General features: G+C 49.6%; 1 protein-coding gene across 1 annotated transcript in view; it reads right to left on the bottom strand.

The window, feature by feature from the left end:
* The window catches only part of LOC149448950 (extracellular calcium-sensing receptor-like), a 31,755-nt gene that overhangs the window by 11,608 nt on the left and 1,146 nt on the right, over nucleotides 1–19,001 (bottom strand). Inside the window, exons 2-3 of the mRNA XM_089694004.1 lie at nucleotides 17,357–17,578; nucleotides 14,271–14,562 (exon numbers count right to left, since the gene is read on the bottom strand). Coding sequence (XP_089550130.1) covers nucleotides 14,271–14,562; nucleotides 17,357–17,578 — 514 coding nt within the window. The remainder of the gene's footprint in view (nucleotides 1–14,270; nucleotides 14,563–17,356; nucleotides 17,579–19,001) is intronic.

The raw sequence follows: 19,001 nt of genomic DNA, 5'->3' as shown, positions 1-19,001 counted from the left end.
GTTACTTAGGGACAGAGAACCATTACTCAGGGACACAGACTTGTTAATGAGGGCCACAGAATCGTTATTTAGGGACAAAGAAACGCTAGTTAGGGCCACAGAATTCATACTCAGGGACAGACAGAATTGTTACTCAGTGCCAGAGAATTGTTACTTAGGGCCACAGAAACGTTATTAGGGCCACAGAATTTTTACTCAGGGACAGACAGAATTGTTACTGAGTGCCAGAGAATTGTTACTCAGGGACAGACAGAATTGTTACTGAGTGCCAGAGAATTCTTACTCAGGGCCACAGAATTCATTCTCAGGGACAGACAGAATTGTTACTCAGGGACAGACAGAATTGTTACTGAGTGCCAGAGAATTGTTACTCAGGGACAGACAGAATTGTTACTGAGTGCCAGAGAATTGTTACTCAGGGACAGACAGAATTGTTACTGAGTGCCAGAGAATTGTTACTCAGGGACAGACAGAATTGTTACTGAGTGCCAGAGAATTGTTACTCAGGGACAGACAGAATTGTTACTGAGTGCCAGAGAATTGTTACTCGCACAGACACAAAATTGTTACTTGCACAGACACAGAATTGTTACTCGCACAGACACAGAATTGTTACTCAGGGCCACAGAATTCATACTCAGGGACAGACAGAATTGTTACTGAGTGCCAGAGAATTGTTACTCAGGGACAGACAGAATTGTTACTGAGTGCCAGAGAATTGTTACTCAGGGACAGACAGAATTGTTACTGAGTGCCAGAGAATTGTTACTCGCACAGACACAAAATTGTTACTTGCACAGACACAGAATTGTTACTCGCACAGACACAGAATTGTTACTCAGGGCCACAGAATTCATACTCAGGGACAGACAGAATTGTTACTGAGTGCCAGAGAATTGTTACTCAGGGACAGACAGAATTGTTACTGAGTGCCAGAGAATTGTTACTCAGGGACAGACAGAATTGTTACTGAGTGCCAGAGAATTGTTACTCGCACAGACACAAAATTGTTACTTGCAAAGACACAGAATTGTTACTCGCACAGACACAGAATTGTTACTCAGGGCCACAGAATTCATACTCAGGGATAGACAGAATTGTTACTGAGTGCCAGAGAATTGTTACTCAGGGACAGACAGAATTGTTACTGAGTGCCAGAGAATTGTTACTCAGGGACAGACAGAATTGTTACTGAGTGCCAGAGAATTGTTACTCGCACAGACACAAAATTGTTACTTGCACAGACACAGAATTGTTACTCGCACAGACACAGAATTGTTACTCAGGGCCACAGAATTCATACTCAGGGACAGACAGAATTGTTACTGAGTGCCAGAGAATTGTTACTCAGGGACAGACAGAATTGTTACTGAGTGCCAGAGAATTGTTACTCAGGGACAGACAGAATTGTTACTGAGTGCCAGAGATTTGTTACTCGCACAGACACAAAATTGTTACTTGCACAGACACAGAATTGTTACTCGCACAGACACAGAATTGTTACTCAGGGCCACAGAATTCATACTCAGGGACAGACAGAATTGTTACTGAGTGCCAGAGAATTGTTACTCAGGGACAGACAGAATTGTTACTGAGTGCCAGAGAATTGTTACTCAGGGACAGACAGAATTGTTACTGAGTGCCAGAGAATTGTTACTCAGGGACAGACAGAATTGTTACTGAGTGCCAGAGAATTGTTACTCAGGGACAGACAGAATTGTTACTGAGTGCCAGAGAATTGTTACTCGCACAGACACAAAATTGTTACTTGCACAGACACAGAATTGTTACTCGCACAGACACAGAATTGTTACTCAGGGCCACAGAATTCATACTCAGGGATAGACAGAATTGTTACTGAGTGCCAGAGAATTGTTACTCAGGGACAGACAGAATTGTTACTGAGTGCCAGAGAATTGTTACTCAGGGACAGACAGAATTGTTACTGAGTGCCAGAGAATTGTTACTCGCACAGACACAAAATTGTTACTTGCACAGACACAGAATTGTTACTCGCACAGACACAGAATTGTTACTCAGGGCCACAGAATTCATACTCAGGGACAGACAGAATTGTTACTGAGTGCCAGAGAATTGTTACTCAGGGACAGACAGAATTGTTACTGAGTGCCAGAGAATTGTTACTCAGGGACAGACAGAATTGTTACTGAGTGCCAGAGATTTGTTACTCGCACAGACACAAAATTGTTACTTGCACAGACACAGAATTGTTACTCGCACAGACACAGAATTGTTACTCAGGGCCACAGAATTCATACTCAGGGACAGACAGAATTGTTACTGAGTGCCAGAGAATTGTTACTCAGGGACAGACAGAATTGTTACTGAGTGCCAGAGAATTGTTACTCAGGGACAGACAGAATTGTTACTGAGTGCCAGAGAATTGTTACTCAGGGACAGACAGAATTGTTACTGAGTGCCAGAGAATTGTTACTCGCACAGACACAAAATTGTTACTTGCACAGACACAGAATTGTTACTCGCACAGACACAGAATTGTTACTCAGGGCCACAGAATTCATACTCAGGGATAGACAGAATTGTTACTGAGTGCCAGAGAATTGTTACTCAGGGACAGACAGAATTGTTACTGAGTGCCAGAGAATTGTTACTCAGGGACAGACAGAATTGTTACTGAGTGCCAGAGAATTGTTACTCGCACAGACACAAAATTGTTACTTGCACAGACACAGAATTGTTACTCGCACAGACACAGAATTGTTACTCAGGGCCACAGAATTCATACTCAGGGATAGACAGAATTGTTACTGAGTGCCAGAGAATTGTTACTCAGGGACAGACAGAATTGTTACTGAGTGCCAGAGAATTGTTACTCAGGGACAGACAGAATTGTTACTGAGTGCCAGAGAATTGTTACTCGCACAGACACAAAATTGTTACTTGCACAGACACAGAATTGTTACTCGCACAGACACAGAATTGTTACTCAGGGCCACAGAATTCATACTCAGGGACAGACAGAATTGTTACTGAGTGCCAGAGAATTGTTACTCAGGGACAGACAGAATTGTTACTGAGTGCCAGAGAATTGTTACTCAGGGACAGACAGAATTGTTACTGAGTGCCAGAGAATTGTTACTCGCACAGACACAAAATTGTTACTTGCACAGACACAGAATTGTTACTCGCACAGACACAGAATTGTTACTCAGGGCCACAGAATTCATACTCAGGGATAGACAGAATTGTTACTGAGTGCCAGAGAATTGTTACTCAGGGACAGACAGAATTGTTACTGAGTGCCAGAGAATTGTTACTCAGGGACAGACAGAATTGTTACTGAGTGCCAGAGAATTGTTACTCGCACAGACACAAAATTGTTACTTGCACAGACACAGAATTGTTACTCGCACAGACACAGAATTGTTACTCAGGGCCACAGAATTCATACTCAGGGACAGACAGAATTGTTACTGAGTGCCAGAGAATTGTTACTCAGGGACAGACAGAATTGTTACTGAGTGCCAGAGAATTGTTACTCGCACAGACACAAAATTGTTACTTGCACAGACACAGAATTGTTACTCGCACAGACACAGAATTGTTACTCAGGGCCACAGAATTCATACTCAGGGACAGACAGAATTGTTACTGAGTGCCAGAGAATTGTTACTCAGGGACAGACAGAATTGTTACTGAGTGCCAGAGAATTGTTACTCGCACAGACACAAAATTGTTACTTGCACAGACACAGAATTGTTACTCGCACAGACACAGAATTGTTACTCGCACAGACACATAATTGTTACTCAGGGCCACAGAATTCATACTCAGGGACAGACAGAATTGTTACTGAGTGCCAGAGAATTGTTACTCAGGGACACCTAATCGTTGAATTAAATAGTATGTCAGACAACATGCAGAGGAGTGGCAGAGGAGGCAATGTTTTAGGAGCGAGCAGACGTGGCAGCAGAGGAAGGGGTCGAGGCAGCAGTATTCGCAGCCAGAGGCCAGTGCTCCCGGTGTCATCCAGCGGTCGTGTCTCCACCGACAACCCTGCCGTCATTGATTGGTTGGCTCGGTCGTCTTCCTCTTCCCAGGTCACCTCTGACACCTACAGCCAACGGTCGGTGGGTACGTCAGACACAACCGTTAGTTGGCATGGCCCGGGACCAAGCCCACTGAAATCACGTGTCCTCTACCTGCCCCTGTCCTTTGCTGTTCCCTCACCAAGCGAAGTATCGCATGCTGTGGGCTCAGCCCCACTGTACAGTGAGGAAGAGCTAACAGAGGGCGGTCAGGAACGGGGGGAGACATCGGCCTTTTCAGCAGCCAAGCGAACAAGTACTGGCGAGGAGAGTGGCTCGGTAGCCGGTCTAGAGACAGGTCTGTCTCCTGACCCAGACGCAGCCGAGGGGGCTAGTAGTGAGGCGGAGACCCTACTTGATGATGAGGAGGTTGATCGCACTTGGCAGCCTCGTCGTCATCAGGCAATTTCTTCCGCATCATCAGGAGAAGAGGGTGGCAGCTTGGCAGCGAGCAAAACAGTCGGTGGGTTGCCCAGGAGACAGCAGCAGGGTCGCATCAGTGTCAGTGGAGCCAAACGTCCACGGAGTAGAGCACCAGCTCCACTGCAGCCTACCACCACGGCCAGTAGTGGTGCCGTTGCGCACGGAGGAAGTAGCAGTCAGCCAGTGAAGAGTAGCGGGGGCAAAGTTTCCTACTCGGTGGTGTGGCAATTTTTCCTCAAGCCGCCCGAGGAAGTAAACGTAGCCGTATGTCGACTATGTGGCCAGAAATGCAAGCGTGGCCAGGGGGCCCATGTTGGGACTACAGCGTTGCGTCAGCATATGCAGCGTCACCATTCGGTGGCCTGGGAAAACCGTGATAAACATACGGCGGTTCTGCCTGCCCCAGCCCCCGCTCCATCACCCGCTCCGTTACTTGCTCCGTCACCCGACGTCGTCAATCGCCCTCTATCAGCCAGTCAAGGCTCCAACACCTCTGCTGAGGGGAGTTGTCGCTCATTGGCATCTTCCGCTCGTTCAGATGCTCCTTCTCCTGCTACTCCTCTTCTCGGATTCCGTCAACAGTCTTTCTTGGAATCCGTATCCAAGAGACAACAGTTTGCGAGCACGCACCCGACGGTGCAAAAGCTGAACGTCCTCCTGTCCAAGTTGCTGGTGCTGCAGTCCCTCCCTTTCCAACTGGTGGACTCAGCACCTTTCCGAGAAATGATGGCTTGTGCCGCGCCGCGGTGGAGAGTGCCAAGCCGTCATTTCTTTGCCCAAAAGGCAGTGCCAGCCCTGCATTCACATGTAGAAGAGATGGTGGGCCAGTCTTTGAGCATGTCGGTCTCTGCCAAAGTGCACGGCAGCGCCGACGTGTGGAGCTGTAACTACGGTCAGGGACAGTACATGTCATTTACGGCCCACTGGGTGAACGTGGTGCCGGCACAGCCGCACCAGCAACTTGGACAGGTCACGACGCTTTTGCCTCCACGTTTGCACGTCCTTGGTCCAGCAAGCATGTCCGCCTCTACCACCTCTTTTTCCGCCGTGTCCTCAGCCGCCACCCCCGTGCCAAGTCCCATTACCCGACCGGCATATCACATGTGCAGGGCGCAACGGTGTCACGCTGTGCTGCACCTGGTATGCCTTGGCGAACGTAGTCACACAGGGGAGGAACTGCTGAGTGTAATGAACAGAGAAATCGACAGATGGCTGTCTCCGCGCAAACTAAAAATCGGAACCATGTTGACTGACAACGGAAAGAACATGGTGTCTGCTCTGCGTCAAGGAAGGTTGTGCCATGCGCCATGCATGGCTCACGTGTTCAATCTGGTTGTCAAGCGGTTCCTAAAATCCACCATCCCACTGCAAGACATCCTTAAAATGTCACGTAAACTGTGCATGCATTTCAGCCATTCCTACACCGCAAAGAACACCCTCATTGAGCTGCAGCGGCAGAACGGAATTCCACAGCATCGCCTGATCTGCGACGTTGCAACAAGGTGGAATTCAACCCTACACATGTTAGACCGCCTTTACGAGCAGCGAAAGGCCATCACCGATTTCCTGATGTTACAAGCGGATAAAGGTACTCCCCTGTGTAACTTAGATGTCAGCCATTGGCAGCTCATGCGTGACACCTGCCGCTTGCTCAGGCCCTTTGAGGAGGCCACGCTATTCGTGAGTCGGCAGGACTATGGGATGAACGACGTCATTCCTCTGTTGCACGTCCTGGAACAAATGCTGTTAACAATGGCTGGTCAGGGTGCGGTAGACGTGGCGCACAGATCTCAACGCCACATGACCCCTGTGGGGGCAGGACAGGAAGAAGAGGAGGAGGTAGAGGAGGACATTTGTGCTCAGGAATTATTGAGTGAAATGGGTGGTTTTTCCACTCAGCGGACAGGAGTGGAGGAGCAGGAGCATCTGGTAGAGGAGGAGGAGGAGGAGACAGAGGACCCAGACGCACCGTGGCAGTATGCTGTGGAGATGGAGGCAGGGAGTCCCTCGCATTCCTTGGCACAAATGGCCCATAGCATGCTCGGTTGCTTGCGTAACGACAGCCGAATAATAACCATCAGACAGAGGGATGACTTTTGGCTGTCCACCTTGTTGGACCCTCGCTACCGGTCCAAAATGGTGGCCTTTTTCACACCTGCTGAGAGGGAGGCCAAAATTACGTACTATAAAAACCACCTATGTAGTCAGTTGGTCTCTGCCTTTGTGCGCCAACGTCCATCCTCAGACACTGTGGGCCCTGTGCGCTCGCGTTCCGCTGGCATGGCAGCAGGGGAGGGGTGGGGTGGTAGGAGCAGTGGCAGCTCCACCAGCAGCGGCTGCCTCAGTCTGCAGTCGATGATGAGTAGCTTTCTTCACCAGCGCAGTGAGGAAACTACTAACCAGCCGCAGCAGCAGCAGCAGCATCAGGTGGACCTGGAGCAGGAGCTCAAACAACAGGCTTGGGCCTACTTGGACAGCACCCTGCCAACCGAGGTAGACAATCCCCTTGACTACTGGGCAACGAAACTTGACCTTTGGCCCCAACTAGCTGAATTTGCCCTTGAAAGGCTGTCATGCCCGGCCAGTAGCGTGGCATCGGAGCGCGTGTTTAGTGCGGCAGGAGGTATTGTAACTCCGCGGAGGACACGACTGTCCACCCAAAGTGTGGAGAGACTCACGTTTGTGAAAATGAATCAGGCGTGGATTAGTCTGGATTTCAAACCACCAGTTCCTGACACAACTGACTAAATCCGCCATGAATCATGCCTCAAACATGTGCCACTTTCAGGTCTCCTCACACTGCTGGTGTGTTGAATTTTTTGACATAGGGTGCTGGCAGATTACGGGCCTCCTATAGCTGCTGCCAGGCCCCTAATCTGCCATAGGCCCCTATATACCACCTCCTCCTGCTGCTGCCAGGTCCAGAGTCTCTCATGGGTCCCTGTACGGCCTCCCATTGCTGCTGTCTCCATCGCCACACTCTGCTGCCATGTGCCACTTTCAGGTCTCCTCACACTGCTGTTGTGTTTAATTTTTTTAAAATAGGGTGCTGCAAGATAACGGGCCTCCTATAGCTGCTGCCAGGCCCCTTATCTGCCATGGGCCCCTATATACCGCCTCCTCATGCTGCTGCTAGGTCCAGAGTCTCTCATGGGTCCCTGTACGGCCTCCCATTGCTGCTGTCTCCATCGCCACACTCTGCTGCCATGTGCCACTTTCAGGTCTCTTCACACTTTAGTTGTGTTGAATTTTTTGACATAGGGTGCTGGCAGATTACGGGCCTCACATAGCTGCTGCCAGGCCCCTAATCTGCCATGGGCCCCTATATACCGCCTCCTCATGCTGCTGCCAAGTCTAGAGTCTCTCATGGGTCCCTGTACGGCCTCCCATTGCTGCTGTCTCCATCGCCACACTCTGCTGCCATGTGCCACTTTCAGGTCTCTTCACACTGCTGGTGTGTTTAATTTTTTTAAAATAGGGTGCTGCAAGATAACGGGCCTCACATAGCTGCTGCCAGGCCCCTAATCTGCCATGGGCCCCTATATACCGCCTCCTCATGCTGCTGCCAAGTCTAGAGTCTCTCATGGGTCCCTGTACGGCCTCCCATTGCTGCTGTCTCCATCGCCACACTCTGCTGCCATGTGCCACTTTCAGGTCTCTTCACACTGCTGGTGTGTTAAATTTTTTGACATAGGGTGCAGGCAGATTACGGGCCTCACATAGCTGCTGCCAGGCCCCTAATCTGCCATGGGCCCCTATATACCGCCTCCTCATGCTGCTGCCAAGTCTAGAGTCTCTCATGGGTCCCTGTACGGCCTCCCATTGCTGCTGTCTCCATCGCCACACTCTGCTGCCATGTGCCACTTTCAGGTCTCTTCACACTGCTGGTGTGTTAAATTTTTTGACATAGGGTGCAGGCAGATTACGGGCCTCACATAGCTGCTGCCAGGCCCCTAATCTGCCATGGGCCCCTATATACCGCCTCCTCATGCTGCTGCCAAGTCCAGAGTCTCTCATGGGTCCCTGTACGGCCTCCCATTGCTGCTGTCTCCATCGCCACACTCTGCTGCCATGTGCCACTTTCAGGTCTCTTCACACTGCTGGTGTGTTAAATTTTTTGACATAGGGTGCAGGCAGATTACGGGCCTCACATAGCTGCTGCCAGGCCCCTAATCTGCCATGGGCCCCTATATACCGCCTCCTCATGCTGCTGCCAAGTCTAGAGTCTCTCATGGGTCCCTGTACGGCCTCCCATTGCTGCTGTCTCCATCGCCACACTCTGCTGCCATGTGCCACTTTCAGGTCTCTTCACACTGCTGGTGTGTTAAATTTTTTGACATAGGGTGCAGGCAGATTACGGGCCTCACATAGCTGCTGCCAGGCCCCTAATCTGCCATGGGCCCCTATATACCGCCTCCTCATGCTGCTGCCAAGTCTAGAGTCTCTCATGGGTCCCTGTACGGCCTCCCATTGCTGCTGTCTCCATCGCCACACTCTGCTGCCATGTGCCACTTTCAGGTCTCTTCACACTGCTGGTGTGTTAAATTTTTTGACATAGGGTGCAGGCAGATTACGGGCCTCACATAGCTGCTGCCAGGCCCCTAATCTGCCATGGGCCCCTATATACCGCCTCCTCATGCTGCTGCCAAGTCTAGAGTCTCTCATGGGTCCCTGTACGGCCTCCCATTGCTGCTGTCTCCATCGCCACACTCTGCTGCCATGTGCCACTTTCAGGTCTCTTCACACTGCTGGTGTGTTAAATTTTTTGACATAGGGTGCAGGCAGATTACGGGCCTCACATAGCTGCTGCCAGGCCCCTAATCTGCCATGGGCCCCTATATACCGCCTCCTCATGCTGCTGCCAAGTCTAGAGTCTCTCATGGGTCCCTGTACGGCCTCCCATTGCTGCTGTCTCCATCGCCACACTCTGCTGCCATGTGCCACTTTCAGGTCTCTTCACACTGCTGGTGTGTTAAATTTTTTGACATAGGGTGCAGGCAGATTACGGGCCTCACATAGCTGCTGCCAGGCCCCTAATCTGCCATGGGCCCCTATATACCGCCTCCTCATGCTGCTGCCAAGTCTAGAGTCTCTCATGGGTCCCTGTACGGCCTCCCATTGCTGCTGTCTCCATCGCCACACTCTGCTGCCATGTGCCACTTTCAGGTCTCTTCACACTGCTGGTGTGTTAAATTTTTTGACATAGGGTGCAGGCAGATTACGGGCCTCACATAGCTGCTGCCAGGCCCCTAATCTGCCATGGGCCCCTATATACCGCCTCCTCATGCTGCTGCCAAGTCCAGAGTCTCTCATGGGTCCCTGTACGGCCTCCCATTGCTGCTGTCTCCATCGCCACACTCTGCTGCCATGTGCCACTTTCAGGTCTCTTCACACTGCTGGTGTGTTAAATTTTTTGACATAGGGTGCAGGCAGATTACGGGCCTCACATAGCTGCTGCCAGGCCCCTAATCTGCCATGGGCCCCTATATACCGCCTCCTCATGCTGCTGCCAAGTCTAGAGTCTCTCATGGGTCCCTGTACGGCCTCCCATTGCTGCTGTCTCCATCGCCACACTCTGCTGCCATGTGCCACTTTCAGGTCTCTTCACACTGCTGGTGTGTTAAATTTTTTGACATAGGGTGCAGGCAGATTACGGGCCTCACATAGCTGCTGCCAGGCCCCTAATCTGCCATGGGCCCCTATATACCGCCTCCTCATGCTGCTGCCAAGTCTAGAGTCTCTCATGGGTCCCTGTACGGCCTCCCATTGCTGCTGTCTCCATCGCCACACTCTGCTGCCATGTGCCACTTTCAGGTCTCTTCACACTGCTGGTGTGTTAAATTTTTTGACATAGGGTGCAGGCAGATTACGGGCCTCACATAGCTGCTGCCAGGCCCCTAATCTGCCATGGGCCCCTATATACCGCCTCCTCATGCTGCTGCCAAGTCCAGAGTCTCTCATGGGTCCCTGTACGGCCTCCCATTGCTGCTGTCTCCATCGCCACACTCTGCTGCCATGTGCCACTTTCAGGTCTCTTCACACTGCTGGTGTGTTTAATTTTTTGACATAGGGTGCAGGCAGATTACGGGCCTCACATAGCTGCTGCCAGGCCCCTAATCTGCCATGGGCCCCTATATACCGCCTCCTCATGCTGCTGCCAAGTCTAGAGTCTCTCATGGGTCCCTGTACGGCCTCCCATTGCTGCTGTCTCCATCGCCACACTCTGCTGCCATGTGCCACTTTCAGGTCTCTTCACACTGCTGGTGTGTTAAATTTTTTGACATAGGGTGCAGGCAGATTACGGGCCTCACATAGCTGCTGCCAGGCCCCTAATCTGCCATGGGCCCCTATATACCGCCTCCTCATGCTGCTGCCAAGTCTAGAGTCTCTCATGGGTCCCTGTACGGCCTCCCATTGCTGCTGTCTCCATCGCCACACTCTGCTGCCATGTGCCACTTTCAGGTCTCTTCACACTGCTGGTGTGTTAAATTTTTTGACATAGGGTGCAGGCAGATTACGGGCCTCACATAGCTGCTGCCAGGCCCCTAATCTGCCATGGGCCCCTATATACCGCCTCCTCATGCTGCTGCCAAGTCTAGAGTCTCTCATGGGTCCCTGTACGGCCTCCCATTGCTGCTGTCTCCATCGCCACACTCTGCTGCCATGTGCCACTTTCAGGTCTCTTCACACTGCTGGTGTGTTAAATTTTTTGACATAGGGTGCAGGCAGATTACGGGCCTCACATAGCTGCTGCCAGGCCCCTAATCTGCCATGGGCCCCTATATACCGCCTCCTCATGCTGCTGCCAAGTCCAGAGTCTCTCATGGGTCCCTGTACGGCCTCCCATTGCTGCTGTCTCCATCGCCACACTCTGCTGCCATGTGCCACTTTCAGGTCTCTTCACACTGCTGGTGTGTTTAATTTTTTGACATAGGGTGCAGGCAGATTACGGGCCTCAGATAGCTGCTGCCAGGCCCCTAATCTGCCATGGGCCCCTATATACCGCCTCCTCATGCTGCTGCCAAGTCTAGAGTCTGTCATGGGTCCCTGTACGGCCTCCCATTGCTGCTGTCTCCATCGCCACACTCTGCTGCCATGTGCCACTTTCAGGTCTCTTCACACTGCTGGTGTGTTAAATTTTTTGACATAGGGTGCAGGCAGATTACGGGCCTCACATAGCTGCTGCCAGGCCCCTAATCTGCCATGGGCCCCTATATACCGCCTCCTCATGCTGCTGCCAAGTCTAGAGTCTCTCATGGGTCCCTGTACGGCCTCCCATTGCTGCTGTCTCCATCGCCACACTCTGCTGCCATGTGCCACTTTCAGGTCTCTTCACACTGCTGGTGTGTTAAATTTTTTGACATAGGGTGCAGGCAGATTACGGGCCTCACATAGCTGCTGCCAGGCCCCTAATCTGCCATGGGCCCCTATATACCGCCTCCTCATGCTGCTGCCAAGTCTAGAGTCTCTCATGGGTCCCTGTACGGCCTCCCATTGCTGCTGTCTCCATCGCCACACTCTGCTGCCATGTGCCACTTTCAGGTCTCTTCACACTGCTGGTGTGTTAAATTTTTTGACATAGGGTGCAGGCAGATTACGGGCCTCACATAGCTGCTGCCAGGCCCCTAATCTGCCATGGGCCCCTATATACCGCCTCCTCATGCTGCTGCCAAGTCTAGAGTCTCTCATGGGTCCCTGTACGGCCTCCCATTGCTGCTGTCTCCATCGCCACACTCTGCTGCCATGTGCCACTTTCAGGTCTCTTCACACTGCTGGTGTGTTAAATTTTTTGACATAGGGTGCAGGCAGATTACGGGCCTCACATAGCTGCTGCCAGGCCCCTAATCTGCCATGGGCCCCTATATACCGCCTCCTCATGCTGCTGCCAAGTCCAGAGTCTGTCATGGGTCCCTGTATGGCCTCCCATTGCTGCTGTCTCCATCGCCACACTCTGCTGCCATGTGCCACTTTCAGGTCTCTTCACACTGCTGGTGTGTTAAATTTTTTGACATAGGGTGCAGGCAGATTACGGGCCTCACATAGCTGCTGCCAGGCCCCTAATCTGCCATGGGCCCCTATATACCGCCTCCTCATGCTGCTGCCAAGTCTAGAGTCTCTCATGGGTCCCTGTACGGCCTCCCATTGCTGCTGTCTCCATCGCCACACTCTGCTGCCATGTGCCACTTTCAGGTCTCTTCACACTGCTGGTGTGTTAAATTTTTTGACATAGGGTGCAGGCAGATTACGGGCCTCACATAGCTGCTGCCAGGCCCCTAATCTGCCATGGGCCCCTATATACCGCCTCCTCATGCTGCTGCCAAGTCCAGAGTCTGTCATGGGTCCCTGTATGGCCTCCCATTGCTGCTGTCTCCATCGCCACACTCTGCTGCCATGTGCCACTTTCAGGTCTCTTCACACTGCTGGTGTGTTAAATTTTTTGACATAGGGTGCAGGCAGATTACGGGCCTCACATAGCTGCTGCCAGGCCCCTAATCTGCCATGGGCCCCTATATACCGCCTCCTCATGCTGCTGCCAAGTCTAGAGTCTCTCATGGGTCCCTGTACGGCCTCCCATTGCTGCTGTCTCCATCGCCACACTCTGCTGCCATGTGCCACTTTCAGGTCTCTTCACACTGCTGGTGTGTTAAATTTTTTGACATAGGGTGCAGGCAGATTACGGGCCTCACATAGCTGCTGCCAGACATGTAATCTGCCATGGGCCCCCGTACCGACTCCTCATGCTGTGACGTTGCAACAAGGTGGAATTCAACCCTACATATGTTAGACCGCCTTTACGAACAGCTAAAGGCCATCACAGATTTCCTGATGTTAAAAGCGGATAAAGGTACTCCCTGTGTAACTTAGATGTCAGCCATTGGCAGCTCATGTGTGACACCTGCGCTTGCTCAGGCCCTTTGAGGAGGCCACGCTATTCGTGAGTCGGCAGGACTATGGGATGAATGAGGTCAAATCGGCCATGGGCCCCCGTACCGCCTGTTCACGCTGATGCTGGTCCCACAGTGTGACCTGGGTCCCTGTACGGCCTCCCATTGCTTCCACTCTGCCATGTGCCACTTTGAAATCTCCTCACACTCCTGCGGTTGTCCATTTTGTCATAGGTTGCTGGCAGATTACAGGCCTTCCATAGGTGCCACCAAGCCCCATATCGGCCATGGGCCCCCGTACCGCCTGGTCACGCTGCTGCTGGGCCCATAGTGTGACCTGGGTCCCTGTACCGCCTCCCATTGCTCCCACTCTGCCATGTGCCACTTTCAGGTCTCCTCACGCTCCTGCTGGTTTCCATTTTGTCATAGGTTGCTGTATGGCCTCCCATTGCTGCTGCCTCCACCGCCACACTGTGGCTCCAAACACTGGTTTTGGCCCCGTGACTGGCCAAAGGAGTGAAGTGTGCAGTGATTCTAAGATCGACGGCACTCATCTGCATGTCATACTGACAGACAGTATTATTTCTCTTCCCCAGCAGACTCCAAGGGCATTTAAATTAAAGGTACAGTGTTCTGCACTAATATTAAGTCTCTCTGAAGCCTAGAAACACCCTTTTTTAAGTTAAATTCACAGCGAATTTATTCGACTCGAATCGAATATTGTCCACGAATTCGCCGAATCAGTCGAATCGAATTTTTCATTTCTTCGCTCATCTCTAGTTATGACCATTAGATCTATATTTTGTTGCATCCACCCAAACATTAACAGTAACATCATCCATAATTTCTTCCACCCTACTTCACAAACTATGACTCTGAATATTCTTCCTACCTGTGGGAACCTATAAATTCCCAGTATATGAGCCATTAGAATAGAAGATGAGGACATTGTATGGCCAAGGACAGCTGCCAGATGTGGCCTTTCACGGCAACTATAATTAGGTATTGGTTGAGTCTGACCTGTTAACATCCACAAAGTTCCTTCCAGCTCTTTCCGTAAAGCAGCACAAGAATCAAGAGCAACAAATCCAAGAGTGACATTAGAAAGAAGATCTGGGTTTCCATTGATTTCCTCTAACGCAAACCTCATAGCCTGAAAATGCTGAAACATTTCGAGGAGGAACCTGGATGGTGACGCAAAAAGAATAAATATGTGATAGAAAAAGAGAGATGTTGGTTCCTATTTTTCTAAAGCTGGAGATCCAAAAATAAGTCTACGGGGGAGGGGGGGGTGTAATAGGCGGAGAGGATGGAAGGTAGAAGAGGAAAGGATAGAAGTGGGATGGGAAGAACTGGGATGGAAGAGAGGATGAGATAGCAGAAGAGTGAAGAAGAGAGCAGGACTAGAGAGGAAAATGAGAAGCAGAGAAGATAGGAGAGGAAAGAATTGGAAGGGGAGAGGTTGAGAGAAAAGGATAGAATAGGAGAAGAGTGGACAGGACAGATGAGGACAGGAGGGGAAGGAAGGGGATGAAATAGATGGGATAGTAGAAGGAGAAAAAAAGAAAAGAGGAGAGGAATTCAAGGTAAGGAAAGGATAGGAAAATAAGGGATAAAGGAGAACAGAGGGATAAAATAAGCAGAGGTAAAGGAAAACAATACCATTATTTATAGGCTGCATTTAAATACGCCCCCATAAAGGGTAGACACTAGTGGTGGGTGAGAGGATGGGATGCGATGCTGGGTTCTGTTCCAGCAGGGTTTGGCAAACATTAGGTAAGTTCAGATATTGTATCCAAACCCCATAAAAATCATTGGGAACCAAATCAGTAAAATCAATAATACATTTTTTTTTTTGGCTATTAGGCTAGGGATTGTCAAACAACTGAGATGGGGAGGGGGCTGGGCACTGACCTGGGGAACATGTAATAATGCAAAAAGAAAAAAAAATAATTAAAAATCATTTAAAATAACCTGCCTGGGGGATGCCCTAACCCTGCTTGTAAAGTGGCGCATCTGCACGATGTATATAACCTACTACAGAAACACTGTGATTTACAAGGAAAACAAAGGCTGTTTGAATCACGGTAAATGACAGCTCCCTGTCAGCTTGTTTTTCTTTGTAAAAAAAAAAAGGCATGGAACACCCGTGAAGCCCTGGAGAAGCCAAATTGTCTGCACCTGAGATGTGTGCATACACAGTGCGTCTTCATGGAACACCTATAAAGCCCTGGAGAAGCCAAATTGTCTGCACCTGAGATGTGTGCTGTGATGGGAGTCACTTTGGGTAGAAGGCCCATGGAACACAGCTCACTTTGGAGAGGTGGGGAGACCCCTGTCTCAGCTCCTCATATCCCTCTTATGTGTAAATCATCCTGTGCCTGTTAGGGGTACAGGGTGATCTGTCCTAATATTGGGGTGGGGGGTTGTTGATTGTTTAATGTCATGTGGTTGCATCCCATTGTTCTATTGTGTGTCTTGCTTGGGAGCAAACTATTATGAGATGTATATGTTTATGTGTATTAGCTTAGCATGGGGGGTGGGGGTCTCCAGCAGCCCTCCCTCCTGATGGGACTGTCTGCTGGTGTGAAGTTTGAATACCTGTGTGTCTCTTGTTACTAAGTGTAGATTGCCCTGCCCTGTGTCATTATGCAGGGAGGGGGGATTGTCCCCTGAGTGTATATATCTTGTATCTGTGTTCAAATAAACTAGTCTACCTCCTGGATTACTTCAAGACTGGTGTCGTCTAGTCTTGTATGGTCAGCTGTGGTGTCTGTTGTCGGTGTTTGGATGGGTAAACGGTATTCTAACGAAAGTACTCAGCGCAGGCTGGGTCGTTCCGTTACATGTGCATACACAGTGCATCTTCATGGAACACCCGTGAAGCCAAATTGTCTGAGATGTGTGCACACACAGTGCGTCTTCATGGAACACCCGTGAAGCCCTTGAGAAGCCAAATTGTCTGCACCTGAGATGTGTGCACACACAGTGCGTCGTCATGGAACACCCGTGAAGCCCTTGAGAAGCCAAATTGTCTGCACCTGAGATGTGTGCATACACAGTGCGTCTTCATGAGGATATTTTTTTTTATTGGGTTACAGGGTTTTAACTAAATAACTATATCTACCAGCATTTTTGTTTAACCATGAAAAACATCTCCCATTTCTTTTACTTTTGCAGACTGTATTACTTGTACAAGGGGCATTCAAGTCAAACCGGGCCTTTTGAGTTTATATCATAAAAGAAAAAATTTCAAGGAGTGAAAACTGCATTTATTTTTCACCATACTCCCCTGCTACATTTATACACTTATCCCAGTGTTTAACTAATGCTTGGAAATGTTCAGCATAGAAAGATTTGTCAGTACGCCTGAACCATCCTAGGACAGCTGGCTTCATTTCATCATCATTGTGTTCACCGTTCCCACAGAAAGATCCATCTTTTATGCAATTTCACAACAGGTTTCAAGTCGATTATCCAGGGCCAGGCGTTCCAGGCACTGAATGTTCACAGAAATTACTTCTGTGGGCTGGGAACCACCATGGCTGGGATTGTCACTGACAGACATACGGCCATCTTTAAAAGGTTTACACCATTCAAAGGTCTTAGTGAGAGTCTCATCACCGTACTGTGCTTGAAGTCTTCTGTAGATGTCTTACACCTTCATTCACAAGAAACTTCACCACCACATGCTGTTCCATGCGCGCACTAACACTGTTGGCTGCCATCTTGATTAACGGTCTCTGGACTGGCCCAAGACATGTGCACCACCTATCAGTACTAGGACACACTTGCCACTTACTACTGCATGTAATATCGCTACACTAGCGTCCCATTTATACATGGAAAATGAATAGTCCCGATTTGACTTGAATGCCCCTCATATTATAATTCTCTTGTTGGATGTCACAGAAATACATGCTATGTACCATGATGATGGTTTCTACATTTTGTATTCTCCGTACATTAAGATCTTACATGGAGCAGATGTCTGGTGGAGGGGCATCAGTAAACAGAAATTTCTTAAACAGTTTATCGATATGGAAAGGCAACAAAGCCCCAATCAGGATATCCCCATGGCCCGTGGATCCAGAGAGGTTGGAAGCACTCAGTCCACACCCCATGTCACTGCAGTAGGAGACCGGAATGAGGTATGAGAGGAAGAGATGCCACAAGCAGCAATAAATATGCAACTTCAGCCTGCATGGAGTAAAATTAATTAGGGCATTCTATTAAAGGAAGTACAAGTAGTTTTTTTTTGTTTTTTTGTAACTTAGAACCTTTATTTGTTATAGTCAAAGCAAAAAAAAAGAACAAGAGAAAAAATATATAGTACTGTATATTTTAGTCATCTTTTTAGTTCTGCATCTTAATATTTGTATTCTCATTTCCAACCAGTAGGTGGCATTTTAGGCTCCTTTTTCACATGCATCATATATGTCTTTGAATTCAGTCCTCTGTTGGTTGATCATTTTCATTTCCATCAAACGATGGGACATCCTTACGTTCCTAACACATTACCCCGTCCATATCAGTATAGATATCTAGCAGGAGATTTCTCCCCATTGAGATCTAATGGATTTTCTAAGTGTTCCTTTCATTTTTTATGAGCAGTGTATAATTGAAGAAGTGAGAAATTGCCACGAAATGCATGGATCATCTCTCTGCTCCCCTCCCTTCCCCTCCATTCCTTTGGCATGTGAGACCTTTATAGTACAGGTTGGTTTATTTTGGTTAGATAGTTTGGTTGGTAATATTTTTCTTTTTTTCCCCATTTGGTCATGTGGTATCACAATTATACACAGCTCAAAAAATGAAAGGAACACTTTGAAAACCCATCAGATCTCAATGGGGACAAATCTTCTGCTGGATCTCTATACTGACATGGATGGGTAATGTGTTAGGAACATAAGGATGTCCCATCATTTGATGGAAATTAAAATCACCAACCTACAGAGGAATGAATTCCAAGGCCCCCCTGAAAATCAAAGTGAAATAATGATGCAGCAGGCGAGTCCATTTTGCTGACATTTCATTGCAGCAACTCAGAATAGTCCTCAGTAGTTTGTATGGTCCCACGTGCTTGTATGCATGCCTGACAACGTCGGGGGAGGCTCCTAATGAGACCACGGATGGTGTCCTGGGGGATTTCCTCCCAGATCTGGATCAGGGCATCACTGAGCTCCTGGACAGTCTGAGGTGCAACCTGGTGGCGTCAGATGGACCGAAACATGATATCCCAGAGGCAGGGGCGGACTGACAACTCATGGGGCCCCCGGGCAATAGGGAATAATGGGGCCCCTGTGTCCTTGCCCAAACTCAAAAAAGCCTATGAAAAAGGTACCAGGGGCATCTCATGGGGCCCCCTACTGACTCTGGGCCCTCGGGCAGTGCCCGAGTTTCCAAATGGTCAGTCCGCCCCTGCCCAGAAGTGTTCTATTGGATTTAGGTCAGGCGAGCGTGTGGGCCATTCAGTGGTATCAATTCCTTCATCCTCCGGGAAGTGCTTGCATACTCTTGCCACATTGTCGTGCACCAAGAGGAACCCAGGACCCACTGCACCAGCGTAGGGTCTGACAATGGGTCCAAGGATTTCATCCCGATATCTAATGGCAGTCAGGGT

This window comes from Staurois parvus, unplaced genomic scaffold (genome assembly GCF_062004578.1).
Source record: "Staurois parvus isolate SC_StPar_1 unplaced genomic scaffold, SC_StPar_1.0 ptg000647l, whole genome shotgun sequence".
Lineage (NCBI taxonomy): Eukaryota > Metazoa > Chordata > Amphibia > Anura > Ranidae > Staurois > Staurois parvus.
The sequence above is the reverse complement of the archived record's forward strand: the minus strand, read 5'-3'. Positions and strand labels throughout refer to the sequence as shown.